Source organism: Magnolia sinica, chromosome 5, assembly GCF_029962835.1.
Source record: "Magnolia sinica isolate HGM2019 chromosome 5, MsV1, whole genome shotgun sequence".
Taxonomy (NCBI): domain Eukaryota; kingdom Viridiplantae; phylum Streptophyta; class Magnoliopsida; order Magnoliales; family Magnoliaceae; genus Magnolia; species Magnolia sinica.
In genome coordinates this window covers 56,198,906-56,211,800 of record NC_080577.1, presented here as the reverse complement: position 1 = coordinate 56,211,800, position 12,895 = coordinate 56,198,906, and the positions used below count along the sequence as shown (strand labels likewise).

The 12,895-nt window shown below is 41.2% G+C and overlaps 1 protein-coding gene across 1 annotated transcript; it reads left to right on the top strand.

Annotated features, from left to right (window-relative positions):
- The first annotated feature begins 10,901 nt into the window (after window positions 1-10,901).
- On the top strand, window positions 10,902-11,881 carry LOC131247047 (uncharacterized). The gene is made up of 2 exons (XM_058247491.1): window positions 10,902-11,159; window positions 11,813-11,881. Exons 1-2 carry the CDS (start codon window positions 10,902-10,904, stop codon window positions 11,879-11,881), a joined length of 327 nt encoding a protein of 108 aa, XP_058103474.1.
- The last annotated feature ends 1,014 nt before the right edge of the window (window positions 11,882-12,895 follow it).

Sequence of the window (12,895 nt, the reverse complement as noted above, 5' to 3'; positions counted from 1 at the left end):
ACCAGCGCAATCAGTATCGTTTACGTGGACCCACGTAAACCCCTTCTAAAAATACTTGTTCTTCTTCATTTTCTATTTCCTTCCATTTTTTCACTTTTAATCTTCTTTTTCTTCAATTCTTTCTTCTTATTTTTATGCCTCAATAGATGCCCCCTTGATCCTTTCTTTGGTTTTCAAAAAAATCAAAGAAAAAAGATCAATTTTAACCCTCAAAAGGGTTTGCACAGACCTGTGCAACCAAGGCCCGTGTACCGTACTCAGCCATATGCATTATAAATACTTTGAGCTTTAGCTCACTCCCCATTCACCGCACTTGCAACGAACCTTTATTTTTCTGCTTCACCTCCCTGCAAACAACTTTGTTTGTGCGAACCCGCGCAACTAATTTCTTGTTTGTGCAAGACTTCTAACCATTGCGTTGTTCCGCACAAAGGACTTTGATTGCGCGAGTCCATGCAACCAACACTTAGAGAAATTTTCCAGTTTTAACTTTTTCTTTCTCAAATATCCTCAGGACTTGAAACCTCCTTTCACCATGGCCCGCATTAAGCGAACATATCGTGTCGTAGGTCCTCCGACTGAGCAACCCTCTCATCAAGATTTTCCAGACCCGTCTTCTTTCTATCCTTCCCCTTCCTCAGATCAATCATCGCTAAAGTGTATAAAAACCATCACCCATCATCCTTCTTATTTTAAGGAGCTCGTGCTCCCAACCTTCAATTTTACTGACCGCATTTCCTTATTACCCTCTCCCATTCATCGAGCAATCTCAATGGGCGATATAGAACGACCTCCCAAGCACGGTCGTGAATATGATTGGGATGAGTGGCTAAAATTGACCGCTTATATTCATACTGACAGCCAGAGACCTCCCATTCAAGAAAACACACCTCCTGCTTCTCATTTAAAGAAAACTCGTCGTAACAAGGCCAAGGAGTTTGAGGAGAAGATTAAGGAGCATAACAAGAAGAAGCTCCAAAACTCATGGGAATCAATCAGAGTGATCAAGGGCATTGTGAAATTTGATAATCCGCACTTGGAAGGTATGACTGTGATTCCCCTCAACCTTCATCGCCACTAGTCCATGCTCAATTGCGAGCCAAGGGATCATATAAATAGAGAGAAACTAATGTACACTTCTTCGTGGTCGTTAAGAGAACCGCACATCCTTGAGGGGATATTGCTTGCACATAAGCCACGGCAACGTGTCGGTGAAGTCTACCCGATGATTTTTCTCACCCCTTTTCACAATCCTCAAAACCTATTCCCCACATACTTCTATGAAACAGTCCAGCAACGCTTCCAAGATCTTGAGCAACTTTGGGGAACCGAAGACTTCCGAACGAGGGGTCTCTTAACTTCACGACGTTATTATTCAGACTGGATGGAAGCCATCTTACAAAAACACGGGGGTATGCTTGCTAAGATAGGCTTGTACAATGCCATAGAAGTTACGTCCCAGTACTTCTACAAAGAGCCGATTGTGATAAAAGGCTTTCTCGATTACTGGTCTCCCACCACCAACTCCTTTCATTTGCCGGTAGGTGAGACGAGCATCACACTCTGGGACCTCTATCGGATGGTGGGCCCTCCACTGAAAGGGAAGTTTTATGATGAATTCATCCCCTCTAACAAGGAATTGGCCTTTATTTCTTCCCCTAATCGCAAGCCTTCCATCTCCGAAACCACTATCGAACTCTCCAAGGAAATGTCAAAATTTCTAAACATTCACAAGCTTTCTCCTCTACAATGGCTTGCACATTTTTCCAGGGCCCTCAGGTATTTTTAAGTTTAAGAATCAACTCTTTTTTTTTAATTATACATTTCCTCACACTAACCTTTTACTTTTCCTTGCAAATTTCACGATTATCGGTCTCAAGAGCTAACAGAGCTTCACGACAACATCAAGGAAAGAGTAGAGTACAGCTTATACAGGGAGCTCACAGCCTTCTTAGCCTATTGGGTAAGCATTGTAGTGCTTTCAAGTTCAAAATGGTCAGATGTTATTCGCCCTACAATCTTTATTGTTGCTGGCGCCTTAGCAGAAGGTCACAAGTATTCACTTGCACCTCCCATGTTATTCTCTATTTATAGATCCCTTGGGGAAGTAGCTACTTATGACAAGAATCCTAATATCGGAGTTTCCTCAGTGTACACCCCATGGCATTATATAACTGGCTGGATAAGAGTCTATTTTCCTTGGACTTTTTAAGCACCGGAGAAGGCATATGTTCATCCTGCACACCTTCCACTCTGGTTTTTTCAACAAAGGGCTATGGCAAAAAGATCATACAACTGGGTAGTCAACAAAATTTGGGATACTGATCAAGTGGATTTCTTTCAATTCTGCCTCCATTGCTATACTAAAGATACTAACATGGTGGATAAGGCAACACTCACTATAGGAGAAAGGGCATTCTTCCTCTTTATACGCTCTTACAGCCTACCACTGCGGGAAGGAACGGAGTTTTTGAGAGAACCATACTATCCCAGTCTCTTTGCTCATCAGTTCGATTATGATCAGGCCGTTCTAGAAGATTGCGGATTAGTCACTAGAAGAATGCGCTGCTATGGCACTGGTCCTTACAATTGGGCCATGGTATGAAAACAACTACTAGGTGGTCATGTTGATTCTACCTTCATAATCCCCAGTTGCAATCGTATAGTTCGTACTTCTTATAGCTGGATGAGGAGGTGAGATCACCAATCATACTTGGTCAATAATTGTTTTCCAATAGATGCACCCATCTGGCTTCCCCCGCCTAGGCTAAGAGGTAGAAAGCTTGAAGATAGAATTGGTTATATACCAGAGAAGAGTTGCGTACCTTTTCACAGTGAGATTTGCAAAAAAATATCTTTAAAAGATCCAATCCGTGAAAAGAAAGCCATCAATACTTTGGAAGGCTGGATTACTCATGGAATTACGATGGAATTTGAACAAGTCCCTCGTGACTTCATTGGCCGGGTTACCGATGATGCTGAAAGAACATCTTCCCCCATTCCAGCAGACATCGGTATAACTTAAGACGAACTGGCTCCTCCTTCACAGGCTACTCCTCCTGGTTCATCATCTCCCATGACTAGGTCTCGAACACACTTGCAAGCATCGCCATCCATTCCTCAAGAAGGAAATAGACCAGCCTCTACATCCCCTTCAATCCCAGTTAATAGAGAATCTCAACTAGAAGGTAGTCAGGCTCCTCCTTCTAAAGGGAAACAAGTCATGATTGGAGAAGTTGATGAAGAAGACTTGGGGGATGAAAGTCTAGCTTCTTCATCGGAGGGTACCGTTTCTACTAAATATGAAGATGATGAAGACGATGAAAATGGTGAAAATGAAGATGATGATTTCGAAGAAGGAGAAGTCGACGTAGATGGCAAGGAGGATGTCGTTGCGGAAAGTGCTGACAAAGAACATCCTCCATCAAAATTTGAAACTCTTCCTGATGTCAGTATTCCTGCAAACTCTCCTGCAGTAATGGAAGAAGATGAGCCTTTGGATTATGGAGAGTATGGATATTCTGCAAGGAATTCGCTTTCTTCTCTTATATATATATATATATATATATATATATATATATATATATATATATATATATTCTACTATAGTTTTCACATTATTATCATTATATCTTATTGCAGGTGCTCATATTGTTAATGCTAGGACAGGTGATACTCCTCCCACGAATCCCCTTGCAACTGCACCAGTGATTTCACCGAGGGCTCCTCTGGTTCCTTTGTGTTGAGGCATAAAAATGAGAAGAAAGAATTGAAGAAAAAGAAGATTAAAAGTAAAAAATGGAAGGAAATAGAAAATGAAGAAGAACAAGTATTTTTAGAAGGGGTTTGCATGGGTCCACTAAATGATATTGATTGCACGAGTTCGTGCAACCCAGATACCAGTTGCACGATTCGCACAACTGACTTTAGGACTTATTCTCCGTGAATGATCAGAATTGATGAAAGGTGGGTCCCATGGCACCAAGATCAAGGTTTCGCATGTGTGAAGGCCTATAAATACCCCCCTTTCCCCCCTCATTTGGAGGATCGAAGATTTTGAAGGAAGTGCAGATCAGTAGAGAAGACTGAAGGTAGGACTGAAGAGAAGTCAGTGGCTTGCGCACACCTATGCAAACCAAGTTGGTTGCGCGAGTCTGCGCAACCAGACTGCCATGCAATCAACAATGATGATCAAGCTGAAATGCTGCCAAAATGATTAAGCTCCAGATCCTCTTCTGTCCAAGCTTCAAGGAGAGAAATCAACTGATCAGATCCGCACAATATTCCTCTTAAAGAGATGGTCAAATTATGAGTCAAAGTGCTACTGAATTTGACATCCGACTTGGACATTTGAACTTTGTCAATTTCTGTATTCTAAATAATCTATCTTAAAATCAAGGGATACCCAAGGATGTAAATGAACTCAGTATTAATAATATGATGATTGTTCTTGATGAACTCTTTCTCTGTTACATTTGAATAAGATAATCTCCTAAATGGAATGCATTTTTTTCTTGTTCGAAACAAAATGGCAACTCCACTGGGGACATTATCTTATTTCATATTAACATTAAGATATTTATAGAACTTTCATCGTAGTTTGGTGTCTTTTTTATGCCAAAATAGTAACTCTCAGTGGAAACATCCTCCCCTTCATCTCTTAGATAGATTATTTTATTATCTAAATAATGATTACAATTTTGTGTCTCATTTTGAAGGTAAGAAGACAAAATTGTGAACTACGATCAAATGGTAAACTCAGCAATGAAGATAAACTTTTACTGCACTGCGACTGGATTCATGGTGGAATACGCGCCAGACCAGCCACTAAGGCACGAGACTCAGTCTCTCGTAGGCAAAAAATGACTCAGCTTGAACAATGGTTGGAGTCGTATCCGCTTCACCTCGAGTACTAGAAGATGGAAAGAATTAGACTATCATGACATCTTGGAGAGGTAGGGCTCGAAACGCAAGAAGCTTCAGAACGAGTCCGCCTTTGCTACGAACCAGGGGACCGATAACATGGAACGCTGCCAGAAAGAATCCTGAATTGGCCACTCCCGCCATATATCCTAGGCATACGGTTGCACAATTAGCATCACGTGATTTCCCAGCTCTATTGCTTCGAGAGTCCGGTGGACAAAAGAACAGAAAGGAAAAGCGTTACTCATGGGATCACCTGCTTCTATATCATCACGATCAATCAGCTGTAGTGGAAGTTTGGGAAAATCGAATGGGACTCCCCTCCTTGTAAGTCTCATTACATCGACATACTCTTATCCCACTCTGACTACAGCTTCATCAGAAAGTGGGGAAGCTACAATACACATGGCCGGAACAGATCGGGAGACTGTGCCGACTACGGAGGATCGTATGAATGAAATGGCCCAAATGCAAAGAACGTTAATGAAAGAATGCAGAAATCTTAGAGAGGCTCTGGCGACTCTCGCGTAAAATGTAGCCCAAATAGCAGCTCTTCCGATGATGGGGACGATGAATGGACAAGAACACCAACCCGAAGGCTTCCAACCACACGGGGCAGGATCGCTCGGATCTGCTCCAACAATAAGGACTATAACTCAAGAGGAAGTACGGCAAGTTGTTGAGGAAGCTGTCAAGGAGGAAAGGGAACATGAAAATGTCGGTCAGTTTAGATATCGAACACCGTACCCACAGGAAGTAGAAGATGTCCCATTTCCAGTTAACTTCAAGTACCCAGATTTTCAAAAGTTTAATGGGGAAGGGTCGTCGGAAGAGCATTTGATGCGCTTTATTACTAGCATGGGGAATTTCTCCACGATACTGCAGTATTGCCTCGTTTGTTCGGATCATCTTTAACAAACAAAGCATTCCGATGGTATTTTAGTCTAGTTCCAGGATCGATACGCACATAGGAACACATGCAAGATGCCTTTATGTCGAACTTGTTCTCTTCAGAGCGTGATGTCAGCATTACAGAGTTGGCATCAGTATGGTAAAGGGAAGGGGAATCAGTGGAGAAGTTTATAGGAAGATGGAAGACATTGGGAGCCTCGTGCAGGCAGTTACCAGAAGAAAAAGAATAAGTCAAGATGTGTTTAAATTCCATGGAAACGGGAATTGTGTTCGGTCTCACTAGCGCCGATATTAGAACTTTCTGTGACTTAGCCACCAAAGCCCATGCCCTAGAACTGATGACCCGAAAAATGCCAGCATTTAACTATGAAATGGTCAGAAGACGACCCAGTCGTTTAATTGCAAATACTGTGGATCATGATAAAAGAAGGCATGAAATAAGGGATTCAGGAGAAAAAAGGGCAGACCAAAAGGAAGAATTAAGCCGTCCTAGAAGCAGGTTCACGAGAAAAAGGCCAAGATCGTTTAACTCTCATAAAGGATTTGCATTCGATAAAGAAGACGTTGTCCCTATAATGAACCAGTTGTTGAAAGCTGAGATGATAGAATTACCCGTGTCCAAGCGCCCTGAAGATGTAGGAAAATTAAGAGAAAGAGATTTCTGTTGCTACCATCGTCTGGTAGGGCATCCAACCAAAAACTGCTATACATTAAAGTGCATAGTACAAAGAATGATAAACAGGGGTGAAATAGTGATCGGAAAAGAAAAAGAAAGGCAGCAAAGGCAACAGTGAACGTGCTAACAGTTCAGGACAGTGTTCATGAAAGCGCAGAGAAAGAGAGACGTGAAATGATAAGGAAAGCTGTGGTGATTATGCTATGGTCGGGAAAAAGGATGGCAAGTCCCCCAAGGCAGAAAGTCGGAACGACAAGAACTGAGATCATCAAGGATCAACGTGATAGTGACAAGAGAGAAGAGAAGAATGAAATAGTGAAAGTGACTTACGACGTCATGAATCATTTGAAGGGTATACCAGCTCGGTTATGTGTCTACGACATAATAAAGTTATCAAAAGATTTCAAGCAAAGTTTAATTGAATCACTATCCAACCACAATGTCAGAGAAACATTACTAATGGAAATGGAACATGAAGAATGCAAGGAACGGGAAGACTGTATGCCAGTAGTCTCCTTCTCTGATGATGATCTAGCTTGTGATGTAGGGCATAATAGGCCATTGATGATAGTAGGCCACATTCGCGGCAAGGAAGTAAAAAGGATTATGCTCGATAATGGATTTGCAGTAAACCTGTTACCATTGACAATGTTAAAAAAATTAGGTTACCGTCGTTCCGAACTGAGCCCTAGTGGAATGATGATATAAGGCTTTAATCAAGATCGGCAGCGTGTGCTCAGCAAAATTATGATAACATTGGAAATAGGAGACTTAACTACTAACATTGTTTGCCACGTGATCAGTGCAATCACAACATATAATCTTCTCTTGGGAAGACCGTGGATACATCAGTACGGTATTATACCTTCCACTCTTCATCAATGCTTCAAATACTGTAGGGATGGAATACAGTATAAGGTAATGGCTGATGCATGACCATACATAAAAGCCGAAGCCTTCTTTGCATATGCTAGTTACTATGACGGATTTGCCAAAGGGGAAGAGAAAAAGAATGACGAAAGCAAAACCTTGAAAGATGCTCAAGTGAAAACAATAAAAGGAGAATCTGAAAAGGTAGGATCATCTGAAACTTCAAAAGGAAAGAAAAAGTTCTATTTTGTGCCAAGACATCTGAGGCAGCCAGGACAACCACCATTAATGTTACTATCACCTAAATAGTTGCAAATCTTGCAGTCAAATTATATAATACCATTGCCATATGCCAAGAAGAATAAGCCATTCCCGGCTGTCCCAGGAAAGTTTCGTGTAAGCCAATGCCAAATATTCGGAGCCGATTGAATTTTACACCTCTTTGGAAGAAAAGACAGAAATGAAGACTGAGAAAAATGTGTATCACGGAGAGCTAACATCTTGTGATCTCAAGAAATACAGTCCGGCAAGCAGGAGAATGATGCAAGGGATGGGTTTTGATGATGAAGAACTGAATGGTTTAAATTACGGGAAAGGAATTAAGGTACATATTGGAGTCAGCCAGAAAAAGAGAGCGAGATTTCAAGGATTGGGCACAGAATATTCAGTAAATATGGTCATAATTGATCAGCTATCAGAGGCAGATGTCAAAATAGTCAAACATCCTGAAACTGCTCCGAAGCAGATAGAAGACGGGGGGCAGCTAACAATCGACAGTTAATGAGAGGTAAATTTGGGCACAAATGAAGAGCCGAGAAATACATTCATAAGCGCTGGTCTTCCTGAAGAGGAAGCCGAAAAGTATATCCAATTGTTGAAAGAAAATAAAGATGTCTTTGCCTAGACATATGTGAAAATGCCAGGTTTGGAACCTTCAGTGGTGGTACATCGATTAAATATTTCTAAGGACAAAAGATCGATTAAGCAAGCGCAAAGGCGATTTCATCCAGATTTGGTCCCTCTGATAGAGGAATAAGTGAATAAACTGATCAAATATCCCAAGTGGATATCGAATATTGTCCCAGTAAAAAAGAAAAGTGGACAAATCAGGGTGTGCATAGATTTTAGGGATCTGAATGAGGCTTGCCCAAAGGATGACTTTCCCCTCCGAATAACAGAACTGTTGATTGATAGTACGATGCAATATGTTGTAATGTCTTTCATGGATGGCTATGCTGGTTATAATCAAATCAGGATGGCACCTAAAGATGAAGAAGCAACAACTTTTAGGACTTCGTTGGGAATTTACAGTTACAAGGTGATGCCATTTGGTCTTAAGAATGCTGGGGCAACATATCAAAAGGCAATGTAGAATATCTTTCAAGATATGATGCACAAGCATGTTGAATGTTATGTTGATGACCTAGTGGTTAGGTCAGGGAATCATCAGGAACACTGCGAGCATTTAGCATCGATCTTTCGTCAGCTTAAAAAGAAGCAGCTAAAGATGAACCTGGCTAAATGTGCTTTTGGAGTATTGTCAGGGAAGTTTCTTGATTTTGTCATCAGACACAGGGGTATTGAAATCGACCCAGGGAAAGTCAAGGCCATTCAAGATATGCCGCCTCCAAAGACATTAAAGGAGTTGAAGAGTTTGCAAGGGAAACTGGCATATAGTCATCGTTTTATTTCAAATCTGGCAGGGAGGTGTTAGCTGTTTTCCCATTTAATGAAGAAAGGAACATAATTCATGTAGGACAAAGCCTGTCAGAATGCATTCGATTCAATAAAAGAATTGCTGAAGCAGCCTCCGGTATTGACAGCTCCTATAAAAGGTAAACCACTTATCTTGTACATATCTGTAGCTAAAAACTCGCTGAGAGCCTTGTTAGCACGGGTGAATGAAGATGGGAAAGAAACTGCTCTCTATTATCTAGCCGAACTTTGATGGGCACAGAATGTAACTATTCTCCAATCGAGAAAGAGTATCCGGCACTAATATTTGCAGTACAAAAATTGAGACATTATTGTCTCTCCCATGACATAACTCTGATCTCAAGAGCAGATCTGATAAAGTTTTTCATGACAAGGCCGGTGTTATTAGGAAGATTGGCCAAATGGATGCTGTTACTTTCGAAATACACAATTACCTATGAGCCGACAAGAGCAGTGAAAGGATAAGCAGTGGAAGATTTCTTGGCAGCACATCCAGTAACAAAGAGTGAGATAGTTTACGATGATTTTCCCGATGAATAGGTAATGGTGACTGAACCACAAGGCCCATGGCAGATGTATTTCGATGGTGCTTCTCGAGTAGCAGGAGCGGGAACAGGAGTTATTTTCATCACACCTCAAGGTGATTTATTACCCTATTCTTTTACATTAGGCATCGCTTGCACGAACAATGAAGCCGAATATCAAGCTCTCATCATTGGAATGAAAATCGCCCATGAGATGAAAATAAAGATGTTGTAGATTTTTGGAGATTCCAAGCTGATTATAAATCAGCTAACCACTGAGTTTGAAATAAGAAAGCAAGAACTCCTGCCATACTGTCGAAAAGACTAGCAGTTATTAGAGAAATTCCACCACGTTGAAATCAAACATATACCTCGATCTAAAAATGCAAAGGCAGATGCTCTGGCTAGTTTGGCAGCAGCCCTGTCCTGTTCAAATCGAAGCCTGCTCCAAGTGACTATAGAAGAAAGAAGATTCCTGCCCTCTCCCGAAGTTGTCAATAAAGTTGTTGAAACACTTCATATATCATGTTTAGAAGTGACAACGAATGATTGGAAACAACCATTCATAGATTACCTCAAATATGATATCTTTCCAGAAGATCCAGCCCAAAGGCAACAAATCAAACAGTGAGCAAGCCGATTCATCATTTGTAGTGAGGTGCTTTACAGAAAATCTTACAACGAGATGCTGCTACGTTGTCTTGATGAACAAGAAGCAGGTCAAATGCTACGAGAAGCTCATTCCGGAGAATGTGGGGCACACCAGGCAGGATGAAATTTATTTCATGGAGTACATCGAATGGGGTATTACTGGCCTACGATGTTCAAAGATGCGATAGATTATGTAAAAAGGTGCCACGAATGTCAGATTCACGGAGATGTCATGCATGTTCCCCCTGAAGCTCTCCATCAAATGGTTACTTCTTGGCCTTTCGCCGCTTGGGGACTCGATGTCATTGGGCCCATAAATCCACCCTCATCCAAGGGAAAATAATATATTCTGGCAGCAACAAACTACTTCTCTAAATGGACAGAAGCAATCACATTGCACAATGTTAAAGAAAAAGACATAGTCAATTTCATTTGACATGCGATAATATATCACCATGGCATCCCAAAGAAGATTGTTACCGATAATGGTACCCCCTTTAAGAATAAAGGCATGGAGAAACTTTGTCAAAAGTTTGGTATCCACCATTCGTTCTCGACACCTTACTATCCACCGGTAAATGGGTTAGCAGAGGCATTTAATAAAATGATTGTGAAAATACTGAAGAAAAATGGTGACTGAAAATAAGCACGACTGGGACGAAAGGTTACAAGAGGCATTATGGGTGTATAAGACTACTCACCAAACGACAACAAATACAACACCGTATTCGCTAGTTTATGGTGTACAGACGGTTGTTCCAATTGAAACACAAGTCGTGTCACTCAGAGTAGCTGTGCATCAGTCAATTATAGATGATGAATTGAAAGAATTAGACTTACTCGACGAGAAGCGTTTGACAGCCCAGCAGCGGTTACAGTCATATCAAGTAAGAATATCGGCTGCCTTTGATAAATAAGTGAAATATCACTCTTTTAAGAAAGGGGATATGGTGCTAATGTTGAAAACACCAATAGTGATGACCTGCAGGATGGGGGGTAAGTTTGAGCCTAAATGGGATGGGTTGTACATTATAAGGGAAGTATATTCAAACGGAGCATACAAAGTGGTTGATCAAGATGGATGAGGTATTAATGTACCAGTCAATGCATGCTTCATCAAGAAATATTATCCCTGAAGAAGGTCCTGATTTTGATCTAGAAGATTATTGCCATAATGCTTCCTAATCAAAAGGGGGCATGACAAGTAGAAGGGCAAAAGGGCTGCAAAAGACAAAGTTATGTACTCTCCCTCATGTGAATAAAAAGTGCAAATTTTCAAGTAAAGCTTCTCAAACGTATCAGAAGCATTGGTGATCACTGCCGTTGATGATTGCTGCCCAAGTATTGACGATTTCTACCAAGCATTGGCGATTGCTGCCGACATCGACGATTATCTTCAAATTCGCTAAACATCGATGATTGTCGGCAAAATTAGCAACCACCGCTGTCATTATCAATCGCTCATATAGGCTCATTTTATCGAAATTGCTATCATCGCCAAGCTGATACACTATTTTAAACATAATGTGAATGTTCTCAGAACAATGTCAGCAACGGCGAAATACCAATTACTGATTCACCAATTTTGGCAGTGGAACGAACTATATAGCCAACCACATATATAATTAATGACAGTGTTGATAGCTTACTTCTTAAGGCAGCCTAGCCAAGCCTATATGGCCAACTACCCGTAAAGCCTATCTCCATCGCCATTCGGGCAGTGATGAGAAGCCAGTGGCTCTAAAAAACCCGTGAAGGCCATCGTACGCATACCCATGCGGGCAGCAGAGCCAGTGACTGAAAAACCTAAAGGGCCAAAAAGTCCTCAACGGCTAATCACGTGTAACACCCATGCCGTTTGTATAGCTTTCCGGCAGTGTCACGGGGAACGGATGAAATTGCCCTCCCGTGAATGGGCTCGACCTTGCAAACGAAGAAAATGCAGGCTGCGGTGTGCGCTCTTTGGCCATGTCTATAGATAGGTTAACCGTGCGTAAGACCCCCCAGATCTCTAGCTTGATTTCAATATTAACTCATGAGGAAGGGCCTAAACCTACTCATTGATGGACTGGTGACCCTAGATTTGGTAGCTCAAAGGTCACCTTGTGCACGCCGTGAACTCTAGAGAGTTACTGCGGCCAACCCTATGCGTAAATCCAACCGAGTTCAAGGCCCCGGTAGCTTCACTGGGCCCCTCTAATGGATCGCGGTTTGTTAACTCACCAGGCTGTGAGAAGTTCAGTGAACTCATGAGAGTTACAGAGACTATCACGTGAGACCCGACTCCACTACTTAAGAGTTTAAAAAACTGGGTTGCTCCACTACTCAAGAGCTTAAACTGTGTGTGATCATCTAACTGAATTGAAACCTAGTACCGCCTATCAAAACCAGAATCACATAGGAAACTCCATACTAAAGATCGTAATATGTTGATATTTTTATTTTTTATGCTTCGTTAAATATTAAGATATCTCACAATGCTTTCAGAATATTTCATATGTGGGTAAATAAATATGCTTGCAATAAGTCATGACCTGAAAATTTATGAAAAGAACAAACTGTCTCAAAATATTGTGATACTTCCAAAAGAAGTTGCATGTTCTAAAAGAAATATATAAAAAAT